At 46.0% G+C, this 22,646-nt stretch overlaps 1 protein-coding gene across 4 annotated transcripts in view; it reads left to right on the top strand.

The window, feature by feature from the left end:
* ABCA1 (ATP binding cassette subfamily A member 1) overlaps positions 1 to 22,646 on the top strand; it is a 125,092-nt gene that overhangs the window by 37,891 nt on the left and 64,555 nt on the right. For all 4 annotated transcript variants that reach the window (XM_054584590.1, XM_054584591.1, XM_054584589.1 and 1 more), the window contains exons 6-7: positions 16,265 to 16,386; positions 18,383 to 18,559. In XM_054584590.1, coding sequence (XP_054440565.1) covers positions 16,265 to 16,386; positions 18,383 to 18,559 — 299 coding nt within the window. The remainder of the gene's footprint in view (positions 1 to 16,264; positions 16,387 to 18,382; positions 18,560 to 22,646) is intronic.

Genomic DNA, 22,646 nt, shown 5'->3' on the forward strand with positions numbered 1-22,646 from the left:
CGTGTGGTTGCAGCGAATGGGCAAATTTATAGATGGGGATACTTGTGCGCATAGAAGAGTAATGAAGTTGCAATGCCATATGGATTAAGTGGAAGTAAATTTTTATTTCTAAACGAAAGGTGCAATTCATCTTCCTCCTAGTCAGTTGATTGAGTCTGATGGACATTTGAACTCTGATCTTTAAAAAGTAAACTTTTGATCCTAATCTGATGAGTGCCAGGGACGCCATTCAGAAAGTGTCTGAGGAGCAGGCACTTTGCTGACTGAGGTGCTGGCTGAAGAAGTCAAGGAGCAGCCTCCCACGCAGTGGCCTACCAGGGGCCGGGGGCGTGGGAATGGTCCCCTGGGCGCAGACAATGATGTTGCGCGTGGTCTGTAGAGAATTTAAAAGCAATAATGAAGCCCACTAGAAGTCAGTCTACATTCTGTCACCACTATGCATGGGTGGCTGTAAACAATGTCAGTGATAAATTACTCCCCAGCTGCTGTCACTGCCAGCTGCTGTCACTGTTCCAGGAAGGTGCTTTTTTTTTTTTTTTTTTTTAAACTCAGTGTGGCATTTGGGAAGGCTTCGGTAGGCTGGCCTTCTCTGAAAGGCCTCCCAATTTTTGATCCACTTGGCGAAAGGAGAAATGGTGAAAAGTGTTCGTGTTTAAACCAGACTTGGATTGGAACTTTTCTCTTGGGCGGATAGAACTGTCCTTTCTCTGGGCTGGGAGAGAGGCAGTGGGCCAAGTGGGGCCTGAGGACAAAGGGAAGCGAAGCTGTGGAGATGCTGGCCCAGAGTAGGTGCCACCTCACAGCAGAGAGGCGTGCCGGTGCCTAGGGTCGGGGTGGAGGCGCCTCCAGCTGGACGGCTTTTGGCTGCACGGCCAGGCCGTCTGGGTGCTGTTTCCTTGCCCTGTAGGTCCCTGGTCCTGCCCGTGTATGTCTGTCCCAGCGCAGGACACAGAGAGGGAACAAGCACTAAGTGAATAAGTCACTTAGGTCCTTTTGGCTTCTCATCTATGAAACAGGGGCAGTAGAAGAACCTACCTCATGGGATTGTTTTGAGGCATAAATGCCACACAACATTTAATTGCTTAAAAATAACATCTGGCACATAGGAAGCCTTTAGGTATGATTATCTGGGAGCAGTGCCATTTTGGCCAAGCTACTGAACCTATCTGAGCCTTAATTTCCTCAGCTATAAATTAATAGGTAACTTGCAGTATAAAATCTAAGTGTCTGACACATAGTAGGTGCTCAATAAATGGGAGTCAATAATGTTATTCTTATGTGTCAGTGTTGCATTTCTGAGCACCTGGCCTTGCTCTTCTGGTCTCACCTTCACACCTGGACAAATAGACTGCCCGGCGGGTCGGGGGGCGGGGGTTTGGGGTGGGGGCCTGGGTGGTGGTGAGTAGTTAAACTGCTTCAGATCTCAGTGGAGGCTTCCTCAGACACAGAACTCTGTTTTCCCTTTGAGCAACTGGCTCTAGGGGTTAGGGTGGAGGAGAGAAACCAAAACCACATTGGAAAAACTTTATCTGCACAGCTCCTCCGATTTTGATGGTATCCTATCAGTGCCCATCTCTCCATTCACCTAGTGTGTTTCCTTTTCTGCCCTGCAGCCATTTCTGAGTTGTTTTCCCCTTTCTTTGCTGGTCTTGCAACACAGAGCCAGGCACCAGGGAAACGCGGGAAATGCTGCTTCTGCTGAGAAGGTGAAGTTGGTCACCTTTTGCTGCCCTTGCCTAGCACTCTAGATTTCAGAGGATCAGAGGCTGAGGGGTGCCAGTGCCACTCCTGCCTGAGAGGCCTGTGCTCAGCTCTCTGGCCCTGTCGCCAGCAGGGCGGGAAGGAGCCTGGGTCTGAAGGAGCCTCACCCTCCTCAGCCTTCTCCCCCATATACCCTCTTTCCCGAGGCAGGGACTTGCCTCTCACACAGCTGCTCTTTTTCGGGTGTTGACAGCTTTAATTATCAGAAAATATCCACTCCCCTGCTATACCGTAAAGAGAATGAGGCTAATTGTATGTCTCTTGAAATATTTAAAGACAGCTCTCGTTTTTTTACCGCCCCCCATCTCCAAAGTGATTTTTGATTTTTCTAGACTTCTGGAAGGATATTTTTCCTTTCCAATTTCTGTTTCCCCTTTGGTTGTATTTTAGCATGTCTCCGCCTTTCTTGAAGTTGATCAGAAATTACAACAGCATTCCAGCACGGGGTCAAAGGGACTTTCGCCCCCTTTGTTCTGAGCACACTGCGTTTCTGTTAATGCAGTCTGAGGCTGCGGCCGGCTTTGGCCACCCAGGTCTCACTGTTGACTCACAGTCCATGTGCAGGCAACCAAGACTGTGGAGTCTTTAAATACTATTGCAAGTTACTTGTTCTCCATTTCTTAATTGTGCTGTTGGCTTTTTGAACCTAAGGAAAATACCTATCTCCTTTCTATTTTACATTTTTAGACCCTCTCTGTTATGTCATCCTACCAAAACCACTTTAGATTTCGATTTTGCCAGGCACTATGCTTGCTGCTTCCTGTTTCCTGTCTTCTAGGTTTTTGGTAAGTAGCTCTTCTGTTCTCAGCCATGTCGATGATGACTGGGGGCCCAAGGCTTGTGGTTTGGGTCACACCACTGGAAACTAGCAGCGCCTTTGGACACTACCACTCAGCTTCTTAAAGATGCTCAAGCCTGCATTGTCACTGATGCTCAGCTGCTGAGCTCTTGCTTCTGTGATCCAGTTGGAGGACTTATCTTGTTCTTTCCTCCGATTTGCATCTGCTAAATCCTTTGAACTATCCACAGATAATTTATGCATATGGTGTTTTTACTCACACACTCTCTTTTAGTCCCATTTTCTCAGCTAGAGCATTGTTTTATTTTCACTTATTGGATGAAACCTTAGAGGCGGTTAGTTCATTTTATGGGTAAATGGGTTGACTGATTCAGACGTTCAACCCAAGATGCTGGGACTCAGAGGGGTACAAATCAAATATACCCCTGTCTGTATGGAGCTTCTGTGCTAGACAGGAAGAGGGTAGTGGCTGTCCTGATTTTCACAGCCACAGGAGGGATGCCTGGGATTGGGACACAGCTAAACCTGCAGTTTTCTTTCACCGGTGCTACCTTGTGCTGGTCTGATAACCTTCCAACCGGGAAGGCCTCTTAGTTTTAACAATGAAATCATAGGCAAATCTAAATTAGCCTTGAAGTCATCCTAGTGAGAAATCCATGTAGAAAGCCTTAGAGAGGGACCCTACCGAGTTTTCTCATCACTGGAACATTTTGGACATCTTATTATTTGCTTCCTAAACCTACAAACAGGCAGGTTGAGTGGAGGCTGACAATGTCTGGGAGTCAGTGTGAGGAGCATTTGTCCTTCTTAAGTCCCTCTCATTGCTGCAAACCAAGGGACATACAAAAATGAAAATTGTGCAAGTTTTCAGAAACTAGAAAATGTGACAGGCCTAGATTTTGTTTCTGTGAGATGCAGGCTGTCAAGGGGTGTTTCTCTGAGTGAGCTTTGTGTGGTATCTGGTGATTTCAGGTAGCACACAGATGACAACTTTTAATTTTAACCCATATCAATTGCAGTTTCATGGGTATTATTGCTTGGGAGGGTGTTAAATAGAAAAAAATACAAATTTATTTAAAGAAGACATCTTATGTGGGTATGGAGAAATTGTGAGGGTAGTTTGTAAATGATTGAAGATCAGAAAATGCTGGTATAGGGGAAAGATATTTGGGCTTCGTATTAAGATTCATTTTGGGAATAAATTCAGCCTCATTATGTGTGACCCTTGGGCAGGTTTTGATTCTTTCTGACCTTCAATTTACCTGAAAAGTGCACGTTAGCTGCCCCGAGGGTTGTTGAGTATTAAATTGGACGAAATCTAATCTGTGGATGACTGATGGCCTGTGTTAGCACATTGTTGACACACCATAAATCTGAGTTGGTTTACCACCCCTTCTGTTCCTGGCTGACTCTTTGGCTTCGCCAAATTGTTTAACCTCTGTGGGCCTCAACTTTCCTTGCCTCGAAATTGGGGCTTTGGCAAAACAACCTGGAAATATTTTATCTCAGAACCTTGGTCAGTACTTGGAGGGGGGATCACATGGGACTTCCTGGTGATGTGGGGTGTCCCCTATACTGTAACCCCTGAGGGCAGGACTGACTCATATTCATGGGTCTGTGCCAAGCACCAGCACAGTAGCAGGCAGATACTAAGTAGTCAGTGAACCTTTATGGAATGATGGTGAAAGAAGATACCTCCCCTGCCCTGACTGGTATAGCTCAGTGGGTTGGGAGTTGTCCCACAGACTGAAAGGTCACTGGTTCGATTCCTGTTAGGGCACCTCTGGGTCAGGTCCCCAGTTGGGGGCGTGCGAGAGGCAACTGATCCATGTTTCTCTCTCACAAGGATGTTTCTCTCCCTCTCTTTCTCCTTCCCTTCTCTCTCTAAAAATAAATAAGTAAAATCTTTAAAGATACCCGCCCTTCACAGAAATTTTAAGGGTCAAGTGAAAGTGCTTTGAAAAGTATAAAATCCCACTGCATGTAAAATCCCACTGCGTGTGATCCCCTTGTGTGAATCCACATCAACAGGACTCGAAATTAATAATAATGACAGAAGTTCTTAAACCAGGCTTGGCTCTCTTTTTTTTCCACAAGGTTTACTTTCCAGAACTTTATTGGAAAGGCTCCCATGAACCCAGAGGCCCGAGGTGGATTTATTAAGAAGCAAAAAAAGATTCCCATTCACAGCCCCCTTCCATGGCCCTCATGAGGTTCTTAACAATCAAAAATTGCCAAAGTAGGATTTTAAAAAATACTTTTTCTTAAAGCGAGCCCCCCAAATCTGCGCCTGCCAGAGGCCCTGGAGAGAGACAGAGAGAGAGAACTGCCACCTTCCTTTCCCTCCTCCTTCGCTTTGCCTGTCAGCCTCTCACCCCTCAGCCCACCCGCCCCCACGTTGGTGCATCTGGCGCACTAGCCAGACCTAAGGCCTCCCAGATGGGGCTGGTGCTGCTTGGTCAGGACGGGGCTGGCGCAGGAGGTATACCTTTGCTTCTTTGTTTTACTGCTTATTTCCTTTTGAGCTACTCGACTGCATTACTTTGTGTTACCTGACGAGCTCATTCGTCTGCTTCCTGCTGAACATTCTGCTCAGACATCCATTTTGTCCCAGTGCTTTGCTTCTTTCTCATCTTTTTTCTCCAGGTGGTATCATGGGCCCAAGCCTCTCCTGAGTTTGCACCATATATAGTGGTCAAGGCTTCCTACATGGCTGGAAGCGGGAAGTATATGTCCTGGAGCTGAGGCCTCTTGCCACCCTTGGGTGGACCACCCTGTACGTCTCCTCTACAGAGTTCCCCCGCTCTCCTGCTGTTCCCCATTCCTACAGGTAGCTGGGCTCTTGCCCACCGTGGCAACCCATGGCTGCTACCTCAGCATCACCAGTGCCTTGGCTGGTCAGGGACAATTCCTGGTCGTGTGAGGGAGCTGCGAGTGTTCTCTGGCTTTATCAGCTGGGGCCTGGCCCAGCGGACAGGGCTGTGGGCTCTGTGGTGGGGCTGGATGCCAGATCCCCAGGCTCCCCTGTGCAGGGGATTCAGCCGCTTCCATCCTCAGCCAAGATTTTAGCTCTCCAGGTGTCAGGCCTTGTCCTGAGTTGTAGCCGCACCAACACCTTTTAACAGAAGCTTTGTATGTGGCCTGTGGGAATTCAGGAGATGATTTTCCAGACCTGCTAAATGAGGCCAGGCCTGGTAGGTGAGGAGGGATGGCTTTCAAGCTGTATGCAGGGCTGCCACATTATACATTTCTGTGGCTTCCGTGCACACCATGGTCCACATGAACAGCACTTCCCGTGAGAATGGTGCCCCTGAAGTTAGGTAGCGTGCAGCCTGCGTGGCTCTTTGCCATGGCCTAGAGTACCTCATCTCAGCTTCCTGCGCCGAGGACTGGGGTTACAACTGGCCTCCCACAGCCCCTGACTAGGGGTTTCTGAAATACTTTCTGTCCAGGACATAAGAGTCCTCTGAAGCTTGTGAGAACTTTGCCGGGAAAGAACAAGGAAGAACTTGGGGCCTTTTGTGGCTTGGCTGGTGCTGTCCCTTTGGAGGACAACCCACGTCACTGACGTGAAGGTTGGAAAGGGACTGGAGGAGAGACCCACAGCAGCGCTGTGTGCGCCCTGACGCCCCGACTCGGGTCTTGAGCTTTCCCGTCCCTTTGGCTAGACTTCTGCATGCCAGTGGTGTGGCCTCCATGTTCTGCATTTTCATGGCACAAATCGGATGTGTTTGGCCTGTCTGATGTGCTTGTAAGACTTTTGTGAAATAAGTCCTGAGGGTTATGCTGGAATTTGTTTAGGGGAAAGGGTCATAACTTCCTGGCTGCTGGATTTACTGGCAATACTGAGCACTAACTGTATGAACCTTTGATTATGCTTTGATCTTTGACTGTCAAAAAGGCTCGATCCCCGGAGGGCAGGGCAGGCTTCAGTGACAGGGCAGTGTCATTGCCCGGGGCAGGGCGTTGGGGGAAGGAGATGTAAAATTATCATCTTGTAAACATCCGTTGGGCAGCACAATTTAGTGTGAAGGGAGCAGACTTGGCAGCCAGGCTGCTTTGGTTCAAATCTTGGTCCTGCTGCTTACCAGCAGGTCATTCCGTAAGGTATCTGTGTCTCAGTTTCCTCAGAGTGGAGATACTAACAGAACCTCTCGTAGACATATTATGGGGAATGGGTAAGCTAATAACGGTAAAGCATGTAGTATAGTATGTGGCACATAAGAAGTACCAGGCTTGTACTTTAATTCACTGCATTTTCACGACCATCATGTGACACAAGGAATTTAGTTCCTTTTAATGCGCATGAAGGAACTGAAGTTCAGAGAGGCTAAGTAACCTGCCTAAGATAGCTCCGTGGGCAAGAGCCAGGGAAAGGGCTACAATTTCAGTCTTTTGCACCCTGCTATTATTACATCCTAAAGAGAGAAGTCCAATGTAGCCAGAAACTTCCCCAAGGTCACAGGATGGGGTGGAATCAGAAAGGAGACGAGAGGGCTTCTGAAAGAGAGATGCCAGACTTGCTCCACTTCCGGGCTTCGTGGGTGACAGGCATGGGTGGAACCTTCCCCGAGGCCATCCAGAAAGAACATCCTGTGACTCACAGCCACGTCTCCTTTCCCACGTGAGCCCTTCCATTCCCTTGAGCAGCCGCTGAAGTTGAGGCTGCAGCCCCAAACTCTGTTTTTTGCCCATGTGGGCCCCCCCCGGGTGTCATCTTGGTGGAAGAGCTGATGACGTGTGTCAATATCACATCATCGAACTAGAAATTCCTTTAAATCTTTGGGTGATTGCAGTTCATTTTCTGTATGTACGTGTTAAAAGTTCTGACTCAGGGTCTTGGGGTTTCATGTTTTGAAACCTTTTCACCTAACGTGAGAGTTTTCCTAGACCTGTCCCAGCCAGGCTGTGTCCCGGAGCCCAGGCCCCTGGCTTCCCTCTGGGAGAGGGGCTGCTCCCAGCCAGGCTGGAATCAGGTGGCTGCCAGGCTGCAAGGCTGTGTTGAAATATTGCTTAAACTAAATCAGATCAAAGGTCAGCTTTACCCAGGCAAGAATAGAAAGCACAAATGCACTCAATCCCAGGACGGCATGTACCCCACAATATCGGACTGCCTTTCAACGTTTGGATTATCATCATTAAGAACAGTATTGAAACAAAAAACATCCCAATATTTTATGACTGACTGTTCTCGTTTAAGATTTATTTACAGTCTTATAAACTTAAGATTCTATGCATAATCTTGGGTGGCAAAGAGCAGATTGGGAGTCCAGTTTGTTTCCAGTTGAGAGCTTCCTGTTTCTGGCCCTCTTCTCGCCGTTGTATCGGGACACAAAGGGGCAGTGTCCATGCGACGCTTTGCCCAACAAAGTTGCCTCAGGTAGTGATGCCATTTTACATTTTAATATCTTGTTCCCTTCGAGACTTACACTGGCACTAGCAGGTCCATGTTATCATCCCCATTTTATTGATGAGGAAACTGAGGCTGGAAAGGCTTTATGTCTGGTGCCCAAGGTCATAGACTAAAGCTGTGAATTGAATCCAGGCTTGCCTGACCCCAAAGCCCGGCATCTCCCCACCACACCATGTGCTCAGTTTTATTCCAATGCTGAGAAGTAGGGGTGGCAGCATTAGCTTCTGATGCCAAAATCATGATGGATCATTTTTTAAAGAGTGTAAGGAGATTTTACTTAATTCCTGATGTAATAGAAAGAGCCAAATCTTTGTAGCAGAGCCGATTGGGTTAAAATTTACCATTTGCTTACTCTGTAACCTTGAGCAGGATATTAACCTCTCTGGGTCTGTTTTCACGTTGGAAAAATAGGAACAATACACTTCTTGTAAGTTTGTTTTAGGGATTTTTAGAAAATAATACATATAATGTGTCTGATGATCAGTAAATGCTAATCACTTTCCTCCACCCACAAATCACAGCCTTGTCCCTGGATGTATTTTATTAACTTTAAAAGAAGAAAAACTAAGCTCTTCATACATTATATATATAAACACTTCTTCCTTAGTCCAGTTCTGGAAAGGCTCCCTTCTCAGCCCCTAACTCATAAACTCATTTTCCTTTTAGTTCCAGAACTCACTGGGGCCAAAGCTGTCTCCTCAGTGTCACCTTCATTTCTTCCTGGGCTTCCAAAGCCAGTCCAACTACGTCTGCTACCCGCATTGCATCAGGAGTGCTCCTGGCCAGTGCGAGCAAGTCACCTTTACCTTGGGAGCTGCAGTTTCCCCTGGCTCTCTGAGGACCTGGTGACTGTTGAGGTGCTTATCAATTGATGCGAGTCCCCATTCCAGGGGCTACCAGCAACCTCTCTCACCTTGGCCACTGCTCAGTCAGACATGAGTATGCTCTTGCCTCAGCAGATAGATCTGGGGGAAGATGTATAGTGTCTCCATCCCCCGACTTCAACGAGGACTGATTCTGGAGTGGCAGAGAGGGCTGGAGGCTCACAGCTCTGTTCATCGACTCTCTCTCCATCTCCTCTTGGGAGGCAGGGGGAGGGATCATATCTTTAGGTAGCATCTCTCTTGTTACAGTCTCCTGCCTTTAAGGAGCACTGAGAAATATTGCTGATTTGAAAGACAGCACTAGTACTTGGGGTTCAGTAGCCATTTAAAAGTTTGTTCAACAAACGCAAGTTCACACTACATGTAAAATACTTTAAGGACTATGTGGCTCCTAAAGTTATGGAATTCGCATTGGTTTCAAGAGAAGACTCTGGCTTCCCTAGGACTTGCCTTAGAGAGTTCAGGGAGCATAACCGTAAATTTTCTGGTTTCTCTTGGGAACCCTTCACATAATTGTTATCGTGACTTTATCAATATTTATTTTGAACTTGTTTAACTTTCAGCTGTATTTTCTCATACAAAAAGAGTCAGTATTCAGAGTACTTAACGTATTTAGTGTCATTAGTGCTTACCTAATCCACACCCCTAGTGAGATAGACCTTTGGCAGAGGAATGCGGGCTCAGAGAGCCTAAGGGACCTCTCCTGGAAAATTCTGGAATTGATACTTGAACCAGGTCAGCCAGACTCTAGAACCTGAGATCTTTTCGTTATGTCTTTGTGTCCCTCAAGCAGGCCTTCCCCATAGAGAAGGAAACCTGTCCAGGTTGGGAACCCCAGGCTCTGGTGCCCAGCAGGGAGGTCCTGAGTCTCTGTGTACCCCAGGATCCTGGCCTTCTTTCACCTGCCAAGGAGTCCCCCCAGGGGACAGCCAGGTCACACTGCTTTACCTGCTTCTCCAAAGCCCGGAACCCTCCACAGGAACCCTGGGCTTTCCATAGGATGGTCCAGCCGGCTCAGTGAAACAGGCAGTACCTATCCTTGAAGAGGAAAACACAGCCCCAGTGGGTGTGTGCGCGCACGTGCGCAAGCAGGGGGTGCAATGCAAAACGACAACAGGAAAAGAAAAAAACCAAGAAGACACCTGAGTGTATTTGTTACCAGCCCTTTTATGGCAGAGAAATCTTTCAAGGTCTTGTTTATAAAGCTAGGCAAGTTTAGGCTGAGTTAGAATTTGGCCCAGGTCCCTCTAGGCCATTTGATAGGGCGAGGGCTGGGCGAGGGCTGGGAGACCCTCCTGGGGTCCTTTTAAGAAGAGTATCTGGGCCTTGGGTGCTGACGTGATCTCTTCTCTACTTCTCCTTTTTTCATTTGCCTTCTCCACCCACTTCTTAAGCAGCTGATTGCTGTGGTTCCTTTTCATGTTGAACAAAAGAGACTACAGCGATCTTGAAATCCGAGCTGGGGACTGGAGGGCGCTGACCGAGAGTAACCCCAGCTCTCTGGCTGAGGGCTTCCCTCCTCCGCCTTCCTGCCGCGGCCCTCCCTCCTCCCTCCTCCCCCCTCTTGCCTCCTTCCCTCGTTCTGTGCTGGGCTCGGGCAGGCTGGAAAGAATCAGAGGGACACTAAGTGGCTGTGAAAGCATCCCCCCCCACCCCGCCCCCACAGTGCAGGGCCTCGCCCCGCCACACCCTGCTACCTGCCCTGGAAGTGTGTCCTTAGCTTGGTCAGAGAGGTCTGACCCAGAGAATTGGCAAGAAACAGGATTCTGTCCTGTTTTTCCTCAGCCCACAAAATACACACTCCGCTTGTTTTGTTCTTTAGACTCCAAGGTCCTGGGTTTTTTTTCTCTCCTCTCCTTTGCCCCACCTCACCGCACCCAAAGAAAGCTCTCGGGAATTGGACTGGCCACCCTTTGCTCCTCCAGGCAAAACGGAGGCTGAGTTCAGCCATCAAGTATTTTGGATCATGTTGGAGAGATTGGAAGCAGCAGGAAAACGCTCTCGGCCTTTTGCTGGATAGTGACTTTCAGTCTTCACTGCAGGCAGCAGGGACTCACAACGTAGTGACCGGTCCCTGCTGGCCATGTTCTGTGACAGCATTCATACCTTCTCAGCTACCTGTGGAAGCTCTTGGGGCTCATCAGCTCTTTCCCTATGTAAGACTCCTTTCACATCCTTGATCTTGGTTTTTACGACAACCTCTGGGTGTTAATAGCCCTGCTTTATGTTTAAGAACACTGAGGGCCAGAGAGATTAAGAAGAGAGGAAAAGTGAGGTTCATGGTCACATAATTAAGGTACAGCAGAGCTAGGACTTGAATTCAGATCTTCTGACGTTATATCCAGTGCTGATTCCTTTTAATCTCAAGTCTACCTTTTGATTCATGGACAAGAAGACCCCTGAGATTATCTTCTCATCCTACATTTTACGGATAAGAAAACGAAGGTCATGTCTACTCACTTGGGCAGAGTTAAATGGCTAAGAGCCTATCTTTTCCACTAAGTGTTCCTGTCTTAGCCTCTAATAACTGGTCTTTCTCACTGGTCATCATCCATTGATGCTAATCCTTGTAGTGACCTTGTAGGTGTGATCTTTCCCATGGATTCTCTGGAAAATTCTGGATTTATTTATTGTTCTGTGAAGTTCTAAATGAACAAATCAGTCATCTTCAACCTTTTCTTTATCTCATAGACAGCATCAGCAGAAAGAATTCAGTAATTCTGTTGCACTCAGGATTTCAGCCAGGCACATACATAACGCAGACACACAGACACACAGACACACAGGCGTGCGCGCGCACACACACCCTCTTTGATCATAAATTCAACTTCTCCATTTAGTTGGCAAAGTCGCTTCCGTGTTTTAAACTATTTTAAAAGCATATGCTTTAGGGACAAATTAGCAAAGAAGCTAATGAAACCAGTCTTTCCTGAAAGTGATGATGATAGTAGCCATCTTTATTGAGTCCCTTTCTTGGTGCCTGGCATTATACTGGGGCTTCAGGGTACATTTTCTCATTTAACTGCCTTGCTCAGCACAGTGATGTAGATGCCATTGTCATCCCCATTTGTTCTATTCACGCTCCCTGCTTCCAGCTTCCCCCTGCCTGACTCTCTTCTTGACCTGGGCTGATGCAGCTGAGTGGGCTCAGAAACTTCAGTGCTACCTTGATCTGGTTGGTTTCACATTCATGCCCTGTTCCACTCTTCCCTAACCACTGTGGGGTGAATTTGCTTCTCCACAGTGGGCCATTTGCCAGATCATCTCAGTTCATTGGTTAATTCACTTATTTGTGTTCCTTCCTTCATATGCCCACTATTTACTGAGCGCCTTCTCTGTGCCACGCACTGCTGCACTCCAGAGTTGCAAAGTTCTGGCCCTCAAGGCACCTCTGTTCTTTTGGGGAGAAAGCTGTGTGTTCAGAACACTGCGCCTTGATCTGTGTGGGGCTCAAAGGAAACATAGGATGCTGTGAGGGCACAGCAGAAGGCTATCTTAACCCTGTTTGTGGGTGGGAAGTCAGGGCAGGCTTCCTGGAGGAGGTGACTCATGGCCCATAAAGGAGGGGCAGGAGTTAGGCAGCCTAAGAGGAGAAGGACTGTTTCAGACTTCTGGCTTTCTCAAAATTCTTGGCTTTTCTACTTCTTTTCTTGCCAGCCACGTAATGGAGAAAACAGAGACTAGAGATACAAAGCCACTTGCCTCGGGCCTCACACTTTCCTTTTCCTTTTCATCCTCATTTCTTAGGTTTTGAGGAATCTCGTCTCTGTGTTTTATCTGCCTGTTGATTATTTATTCACTTGACAGCCCTCTTTTGAGAACCTACAGCGTGCACAGCACTATGACAATAGGGTGTCGAGGCCCCTGCCTCCTGAGATGCCTTGCCCTCTTCTCACTAGCTACAGTCCCTGGTCAAGCGTGGCTGTCTGTCCTCTCCCGAAATGAGGCTTCAGCACGATTCCCCACCAGGAAACTCTTGCATGTAAACCTCATCTTGGTCAATGCTTCTAGGAACTGTCTTGGGCTTTCTCATCCCTCCTTCTGTTTTACTGATTTGCCTCTTCAACTCCCCTATTAGCCTTGGGTGTTCCCTGAGGTCAGGGTCTGCATTCTTACCTTTTCTCTATACTTCATAGTGAACATTGGTACAGTTGAGTAAAAAACCCTTTTCAAAATGACAAATTACCATTTTTGAGCACCTACCAGGAGCTGGTTGTTCACTGTTTATGCCTTACATATGAAATATCTCTAATTCTCATATCTTAGAAAGGTGGATACTGTTGGCCTTACCTCTTAGGTAAGAAAACTTGGGCTCAGGAAAGGAAAATGAATTCCTCAAAGCCATACCATTAATAAACAGTGGAGTCCAACATCAAATTTAGGTTTCCATGGTCCCATACCCCTGATCTTTCTACCATTGTATTGTCTGGAATCGTCTGGGAAATTTTATAAAATTCTGATCCCTGGGTCTTAGCCCCAGTTCTGGTTAGTGGTTGGGGGGTGTGGCCTTGGCATTGGGATTTGTGTAAAGCTCCGTATGTGAGTCTAATTGGAGCCAAAGTAGAGAACTTGTGCATTGTGCCGCATTGCCTTTCTGCGTCCAAACTGGCTGCAGCTGCTGTTGGTGGTGTGTGAGTCTAACTGTCCACATGTGTGGTGTCCATGTGACCAGAATACAAGTTCTTTGTAGCCAGGAGTCCTTGGCCTCCTTGCTGCTTCCCCACCCCGTGACCTCACCACCTCTGCACGTGCATTGCCAAGGGTCCTTGACTGTTTAATCAGCTTCTTGGTTCTTCTGTCCCATCCAAGGGAATTCACTGATAAGTGGTTGGAGTTTGATCACATCCAGCTGTTCTCATCCTCAGAGCCTGTTGACACAGTGGAAGAGTCTTATAAACACGCTGAGCATACTTGCTGGTCTGGACAGTGTTGCTCATGACCTAGACCCATTGCAAGTGCAGCCAGGCTGGCCCTCCCACACTTTAGCAGCCCTGCCCGGGAGGGAGGTGGCTGTTCTAAAGTTCCCTGGCACAGCGTCCGCACGCTGCTCTGGTTTTCACCCTCAGGAGGGATTGGTAGCCACCTGGGCAGTGAGAGTCAGCTCATGTGCATACTTTGTTCTGTCCAGGGCTCACAGAGATCTCCCCTCTCCCCCCATGTGGTACTTTTTCCTTTGTTCCACAAAAGCTTAGTGTCTGGCTTTTCATGTGCACGGCCTCAGCTGAAGCCACCAGCTTTCCTGTATTCCTTCCTGTTTCCTCTACCACAGAGATACTAGGACACCCTGGATGTCACTTTGTGTCCCTGGGAGTATAATACCAGCAGCTGGGGACCCTTCTTACTGCTGGGTGGGATTTGGGGGGCAGTTATCCTGACCCCGCCCTGGGCCCTTTCAGCTGGACCTGTCAGCTGAAAGGAAGTCTCCTGTGAAGCTACCCAGGTCTTCTGGAATCTTCCTAGTCCTAATTCTATCTCCTAATATTTATTATTCACTCAACAGCAATTCTTTGGCAGGCCCTGATCTGGAAACTGTGATACAGAAATAAAACACATATTCCATATCCCAAAGGCATAGTCCAGTGGATTTAGTATACAAATAAAACAACATTCCTAGAAGTATGGTCGCCAGAACCCCTGCATCAGAGGTATAAGGGGTGCTTTTTAAACTATAGATTCTTAGGCCCCACTTCTAGTTTTGCTGTTGCAGGATTTCTGGGGATTGGGCCCAAGCAACTGCATTTTCGGATGCTTCCTAAGTGAATCTCGGGTGCGCTGAGGCAGCAGTGAGCCCTAGGGTGACAGTACAGTGTCACACATGAGGGTGAGCACCGTGCAGCGGCCGTCGGCAGGAGTCCTTGTTCCGAGGAGGAGCAGCAACTGGGCAAGGAACAGTAGCAGCTTGACGGTGTCATGAGGAATAACTAGATGTAGCCAGAGAATTGCTTCTCTAGAGATGTGAACGGTGCTTAACTCCATTCCGCGGCTGTTCCTCAAGCCTGCGTAAGCAGAACATGCTCAGGTCAGGCAGATTCAGGTAAGCAGAACATGCTCAGGTCAGAGTCTGCATAGACTCTGGGGTCCTCTGCTATGTCTCTGCACATGGCCCCTTAGCTCCAGGTCAACGGCTGTCCTCTGTGAGCCTCCTGTTGTAGCCCTGTTTTCAGATCTTACCCTGGTTTCTCTTCATTTAGATGATTTGGGTTGGCAGGGTTTGCCCCCGGAGGCTGGGGAGGGCCTGGGCCCGTGGGCTGCGGGCTGCAGGTGGTGACTGCTCAGCCACGTGCTCACGATCTGCTGGTTTTCTCTTTATTGGAAGGAGTTGGATTGGTAAGAGAGTGGAGCAGGAGAAGAAGTAGATAGTCAAATGAGACAAGACAGGAAAAGGAAAGGTTGGTATTTTAGAGTTGGGGGCCTCTACCTGGCATCTGGTCAGAAACCTCTCAGTTTGGAGATGAAGAAGCTGAGGGTCAGGAAGGTGATAGGAAATACCCAGGGACACCATACGCACAGCCTCCAAGCCTCCAACTGGAGACTAAAGTTCTGGGTTTCTGGCCAGTGCATTTTCTGCCTCACTACATCGGATTGGAGCCTTTCCTAAATATACATGGAGGGCTTATATTTTAAAGGGGTCTGGATAGAGCCCTGCAGCACTCCAGTTGTTAGTAGGGGTGATTTTTAAACATATACTACATGTTTTCTTAAAGCACAGCAGACCTGGATTTTGGAGCTTCGTATCACATGTTCCAGGTTTGGAAAAAAACCAGACCATGTTTGTGGAAGCAATTTGATATGCTTCTCAAGGTAGGGCCTCTGGACCTGCAGCATCAGCATCGCCTGGAAGCTTGTTAGAAATGCAAATTCTCCAGCTTCATCTGACTCCGGGTGGGGGGCAGCAATCTTTTAAACGCATCCTGCAGGTGATTCTGATGCCTCTCAAGCTTGAGAGCCCTGGTTCTCGAAGAGGAAGTCGGCCCCGGGGCTTTTGGGAATAAGACTTCATGTATCCCCGACTTCAGCCGCCTGAGATGGCAGTAGGGAGGCAGGAGCAGTGGGGTTAGTGTCACAAATCTCAGGGCAGTGGGCGAGATTATTTCAAAGGTTTGGCTTTTTCCTTGAAAAGCAAAGGAAGTGTGAGTGTGTACAGGACTGTTCAAATCTAGGAGCACGTGCTGAGTGTGGCTCTCCACGTCTTCAGAAAGCAACCTTTTCATGTCGTTCCCAGTATGGCAAAGCTCCCGTACCTCCCAAACCTCATTTCTCTGTGTGCTTAAGCCAGAAGCCTGTGGTTGTCAATCGGTTTAAAACAAGGCAATCAATATTATGATATTTTTTGCCACTTGCACCATTGAGCTGACCTTTTTTTTGGAGTTGCTTATTAAATGAAAATAAAATGTTATTTCTTGGCAGATTTGACACTTCAGGATTTCCTGGTGGACAATGAGACCTTCTCTGGCTTCCTGATTCACAACCTCTCTCTGCCAAGGCCTACTGTGGACAAAATGCTGGGAGCTAACATCAGCCTTCCCAAGGTAAGCTGCGACCTTCAGCTTCCTCGGTGGTGCTGATGGTAGTTGCATTGTTGGTGAGCGCCTGGAAAGAAATGTATAAACCCCTATCTTTGTAATGGTGCTGTCGGAGTGTGTTGGCTCAAATTCACCTATTTTTACTTCCCTGCCCAGGCTGGCATTGCCAGACCATTCAGAGAGTGAATGCAACCTGCCGTCCTGGGCCAGCTGGTTGAAATAAAACTGATTTCCTGCCTGTCAACGGGCATTTGTTCATAACTTCCTCCTAAAAGGGCACGAATTTAAGTTAAGATGAATTAAACATTTTCTGTAAAATTTCACAGTTTTGAGACAATAACCAGGATTCAGGATTATTGAGCTGGAGCAACTCTATCAGCATATTAAAAAACTTTGTTTCCTTTAAAGAAAGAACTATATGGAGAAAATGTTTGTTTTTTCTTATTTATACAACTAGAGAGTAACATTGGTGTTTATAAAGACTTTTAGCCTCACATTCATAGCAGACTTCCTCTGGCATCATTGGAAATCGTACTGCTCCTGTGTAGTGGGTGGTAGACCCAACTTGTGTGGTTATTGATTTTCAGAGAAGCTTCTCAAGTTTATTCTCTGGCTTCCTTAACCTGTCTCATATCTACATACCAGCTTGTCTTTTCAGTAAGCAGACGTAGAGGAAATGTTTATGCCTAAAAATAACATCTTTGCTGTGCATGCTCTAGAACTTGTAAAATTAGAAGAACCTACTCACTGAAACTAGGAAAACTATGCCTTGTGTTTAGCAACTATGTGGTCGGAAGATGGGCCGAAGGCAGCAGGCGTATGAATATAGTTGCGTTTAGCATGATTTCCATTGCCCCCTGCCAATTTCATATCTGTCACATCTGATTAGCTTGAAGTAAGGGGTATTCTAGGGGTGGGGATGGTCCTTGAGTGGTGAGTAGGTTCTCTGTGTTGTCAGTGCTCTTCAACACAGATACTAAAGGTAAGCTGACAGTCTGAGTGAAACTGAAGTTGCGCTTGAGTGCCTGGCAGTAGGTGAGAATTTAATGGAAAGTGTGGCAGGCCAGATGCTCTGCGGTGTCAGAAGGCTGCATGTGCTTTGTGAAGCTTTTGTCTCATCACTCACAATAGGTTGTATTACAAGCAGGTCGAGTTGCACTAAATTAAACCAACAGGGGAGAGGAACAGGGTAATAGAGTCTGCATCAACCATTCATTATTCCACAAGTATTTACTGTTTGTAATGTTCCAGCACCGTGGACACAAAGTGAGTAGGAAAAGCAAGGCCCCTCATCATACTGAACTTGCTGTCTAATCAACAGTAAGGATCATGCATGAACTCTGTTTATTTAAGCCCAGAAAAGTTAAATAAGTAAACAAAATAAGGTCAAGCAAAAGCTCTGGGGGGTAGGGGGGGTGCTATAATGAGGAGATAAGAATGACTTAGCATTGGCTTATCAGTGAAACGAGGAGCTTGGCTTTCTGGTACTCTGGGGCAAGTTCAGTGAGTAGCTCCAAATTCTGAAATTGCTTGAATAGTTCTTTACATCCGTTAAATAGCTGTACCTACAAATAAATAGAATAAATGCTTTTTTTCCTATAATTCTGCCCAACCCCAGTTTAACATATTATAAGTTCCAAAATAATGAGAATGTTTTTCTGTAGTATAAGTGGTTTTGGGAGTTCACACTCCAGATTCCTAGGCACTGAATCATGTGTCCCACTTTTGAGAAAAGAGTTGGACTCAGGATTTTCCTTCGCCAAGGACAAGAGAGTGGAAGATGATGAGTCAAACACAACATTCAGGTTTTAAATGTCCTCTTTGATTGTGCCTTGATACACTCTGAAGTTCATTAAAGAGACCAGATGCACTGGACTTGTTGAAGTGGTGTCCACTCTTCCAAGTTGTGTTGATGTGAAGTCCCCCAAAAGGCTTCAATGATCCAGTTTCCCCTCTTTGTAATCCAATTATGCTTGTCTCTCTTTGCATGAAATGCTTCCAGGTATTTCTGCAAGGCTACCAGTTACATTTGACTGATCTGTGCAATGGATCAAAGTTAAAAGAGGTGATCCAGCTCAATGGCCACGAAGTTTCCACGCTTTGCAGCCTGCCACCGGAGAAACTGGAGGCAGTTGAGCAAGTACTGCGTTCCAATGTGGACATCCTGAAGCCCATCCTGGTGAGTAGGAGTGCTCTGTGGAGAAGCTTCAAGCACTAATTCTTTTGGAATGTGAAACTTTTCCTTGGACAACGTGACTTTGTTTTTGTAGAAACATGGAGCTGGCTGGGAGTTTGAGATGTAATTTAGCTCAGTGGTATTATAACTGTTCTTTCAAACTTTTGGTCTATCTCCCAAAGAGTTGAAGGAGGAAGAATGAGTTGGGTGTGGCTCTGAGTCTAAGCCCAAGGTCCCTTGTGCCAGTTTCCATCAGAGAAGACCGTTTTGGTTTTTTTTTTTTATTATAATCTGAAATTATAAGAGTTCATTCAAAGAAAGTATTCTCCAGATTAAATAAAAAAAAGTCTCACTGACGGAATGATAGATACCTATTCATTTTAAAAAGCCCTTCAGAAAGGAGACATTATGAGCTGTCAAAGTGGGAAAACCTTAGACTTGGATGGAAGCACACTCAATAATTAACCTAATCAATTACAAAACTGCATTTACAAAAAGAAATTCCAACAAAGTCTGATTAGTCTAGGAATCAGTAATTCAGAGAAGTAGTCCATGAGAGTACGTGTTCATTCTTATTCAAAGAACAGGGATGAACCTGAGCATTTGTGTCACTGGAGTGTTGTTGTTGTAGATAGTTCCAGAACAGGTGCTTTTTGGGGAGTTTTGCAAGACCTCTGGTGAAAGGCCCCTCCAACAACATTATTTAAAATCCAGTGCTCTGGTTTTTTACTGACCGGATAGCACTCTGATTTGTCAGCAGGTTCTTTTAAAACCAGGGAAAGAGCCGTGGAAGAAAGATATGCTTGGAAAGAGATGTTCCTCATTATAGTAAAAAGAAATTGGAGTCCTCTGGGACTTTGTGACACATAATTTCTTTATAGAGAGAGAAGTCCTTCCAGGGGTGCTAAATCTCTCTGACTTCCCTTTCTGCCACATCTCTCTGCCTCTAGCCAGGGAAAGTTCACAGTGTTTCAGGGCTCATGTGATTAGATTGGATCCATCCAGATAATCCAGGATAATGCCAATTTTAAGGCTGAGATTGGTAACTTGAGGAATTTCTCACAGGTACTGGGGTCTGTAGAGCGAGGGCTACCCTCCCATCCCATTTTCACCAATGACCTCCCAACGGCTCCCTGACAACAGCTCCCTGACAACAGCCTTTGCCAACACAGGACACTGAGCCACAGTGAAAAGAGTGTGGTTAGCTAGGCTTGGCCTCTAGTCCTGGTTCACTCGTCTCAGTGATGTGAAGGTGGCGTCTGATCCTTGAGGTGAGGAAATAGTCTAAGTCTTGAGTTATGAAGGATAGGCATACAGCTTGGATTGCACATCCATGGGGCTAGATAGAGTCTTGACCTCTGATGGTACCTTCACTAAGAGGAAAAGTTCTGTTTCTGTGGAACAGAGAGTTCTGTTCACATGTCTTCTGATTCAAGCAGCACATTCTCGCAAAAGCTTAACTCAGTTTACGGGACAAAGGAGGTGCAGTGAGTGGTGCCTTGAGTTCCCCGGAAGGCCAGTGATCTCACAGCTGGGCTGTGTATAGACCAAGAGAGCGGATGGAGAAGGGTCAACAGAGAGTCATCCTTGTCTTGAAGGGTCTTTGTTTGCTGCCTTTTTGACTCTTAGACCAGGACTCCGAATACAGATGGAGCTTGGCTCATGGCTTTCTGGGGGTAGATACTTCAACTTGTCACATGTAGTCCTTAAAGCATTTGTGTGGGTTCTTTTGCAGCAGAAAACACTTGCTTTTTTTCTTCTTCCCGAAATTCAGACATTTGTATGAAGTATCCAATTTTGTTTGGCTTTGTTTAACTTCATTGCCCACCTGTTTACAACATATGCTTTTGCTCAGCAAGCAATTGCAATCCTCATCATTTGTTAAATTGGTAGAGAGACGTGTCTCATGGACTAACTCTTCACACTCTGTGTACACCTAATTCCTGTGGGAAAAAGGGAGCATAGAACTGGTGATAAATATTTGGTGATTTTAGCAGTGTGTTAACATGACGACTCAACCCCATCTGTACATTTTTGCCTCAATTATATTGTTTCTTCCTTGAAAAGTACCACCATTTCTTAGAAATTTGATTTTTTTTTGTCCTGAGCTATGTGGTAGTAAGTATATTTAAATGTGTTTAAAAACAGAAAAAAGAAGTTTTTTTTAGTGCATTAAACATATCAAGTTTAAAAGTTAATATTCAAATTGTTGAATTTTTTTTAAACAATTAGTACCTTCCTCAGACGTGAGTTTTATAATTTCCTATTTTGATGTAAAAATGTTAAAATGTTCCTCAAAGGAAAACTTTATTGTCGTGTAAATCATTGGAAAGAGACAGTGATTGCTTCTGGGAGGTGATGGTCATTGATGCTGGTACGAGGTTTATTTTCACCCTGAACCACAACATAAATCCTAGTCCTGAGCTGGAGTTTCTGAATATGGGCAAAGTGAAGTAAGGATTTTAGTTTAACTTAATGAGAGTACTTAAGGGAAGTTTGAAATGTCCCAATAAGCACATGGTAACATGCACTGGCAGGAGGAAAACAAAATTGTGTATTATATTGAAAATATATCCACAATTTCACTTAATTTCATAGTAGGGTCTCAGAAAAATTTCTGTGTAGATAAGACTTTCGTAAATTGAAGAGTTTTCAATTACATTTTTATTTCACAGTTCTTCCTTCTATTTCTAATTGGCTGTGACTTATAATGCATTAGTAGTAATGCTTCCCAGTCTTCATTTTGTATAGTGATCATGTACAAACAACCACATTCATTCACTAAATATTTATTGAACTCTTACTAAATATTCACTAAATATTTATTGAACATGTGCCATGTACTGGTCCAGGGAGATGGTGGTGAACAAGGTACAACTTTTCTCTGAGCTTCCTTGCTGGTGGTGGAGTAGATGGGACAGGCCAAGCAAGGAGCAGGTGCTATGTAGAGTGATAGTGCCTCAGCTAGGGGCTGTGCAGGTCCTGATGGGGCCTCTTAACCCAGTCTTGGAGAGTCAGGAAAGAAGCATCCTCTAAATGGGGACCAAAGAATAGAGGCAAGCCACAGGAGAGAACAGGAGAAGAATGTTCCAGACATCTGCACGCATCTGGAGAGGAGAGAGGAGAAGATGGCACTTAGAGGAACTGCCCATGATGGAGTAGTTCAGACTGGAGTCGACGTCGCTATGGGGAGTTTGATGGGAGGACGGATGTTAAGACATGATGCTGTGGCCGTGGGCAAAGGTTAGCTGATTATGAACCTGTCAGGCTGTTGGGCCTCATCGTTAGAGCAAGGGGAGCCACCAAAAGACTCTAGAGGGTGAATGACTTGGTGAGGTGAATACAGAACAGGGTAAATTTGTGAACTTAAATAACCTTTTAGAGCAGGACTCACACCAGTCCATCCAGCCCTCCTGATGTGCTTCTCTTTCTTTTGATTTTTCTTCTTCAAACATTTACTGGGCATCTGGTTATTATGTGCCAGGAACGGGGCTGAACGCTGAGTTGAATTAAAACACCAGCTCAGAAATTAAAGTCAAATTGCCTTTTAAATTTTCAGTCTTTTACAATTTAACTATTAAGCTAGTGAGGACAGAAAAAGATAATGAAGTTATCTGTTAAACCCAGAAAGGATGGGGCACAATGGCCTTTGTCATTCTGGGTACAGCAGCCCAGAATGTCATGCTTTTAGGAAATGTTACTCTGTTGTGATGCACGCATTTTGCCGAAGTGGGTGGGAGCTTTTGAGTAATACAATAAGCATTTGTGTATTCTTCCTCTAACGATATTGCAGTATTTAGTTGTGATTAAAAAAATATTGAATAATGCATGAATTCCTGTCAGGCTCAACAAGGAATGCACAGTCCTTCACTAAAGGTTTTATTTTTCCTCTTTCCCCTCCTTTCCTTACTTCATACAAGAAAATCACTTGCCTCCAGTGGTCAATAGGGACCTATATGAGTTCATAGCCAAGGGAATGTTTTTGGTTAGGAAAAATAATAGTAGGAATTCCAAACTGAATTGTTTACTGGAGCTCTTTGGAAAAAGGATTTGGCAAGGTTTGCTGGCCTTTGTCAAGTATGAGCAGGAG

This window comes from Pteronotus mesoamericanus, unplaced genomic scaffold, assembly GCF_021234165.1.
Source record: "Pteronotus mesoamericanus isolate MK-2021 breed Mesoamerican mustached bat unplaced genomic scaffold, CSHL_Meso_final contig_78, whole genome shotgun sequence".
Taxonomy (NCBI): Eukaryota; Metazoa; Chordata; class Mammalia; order Chiroptera; family Mormoopidae; genus Pteronotus; species Pteronotus mesoamericanus.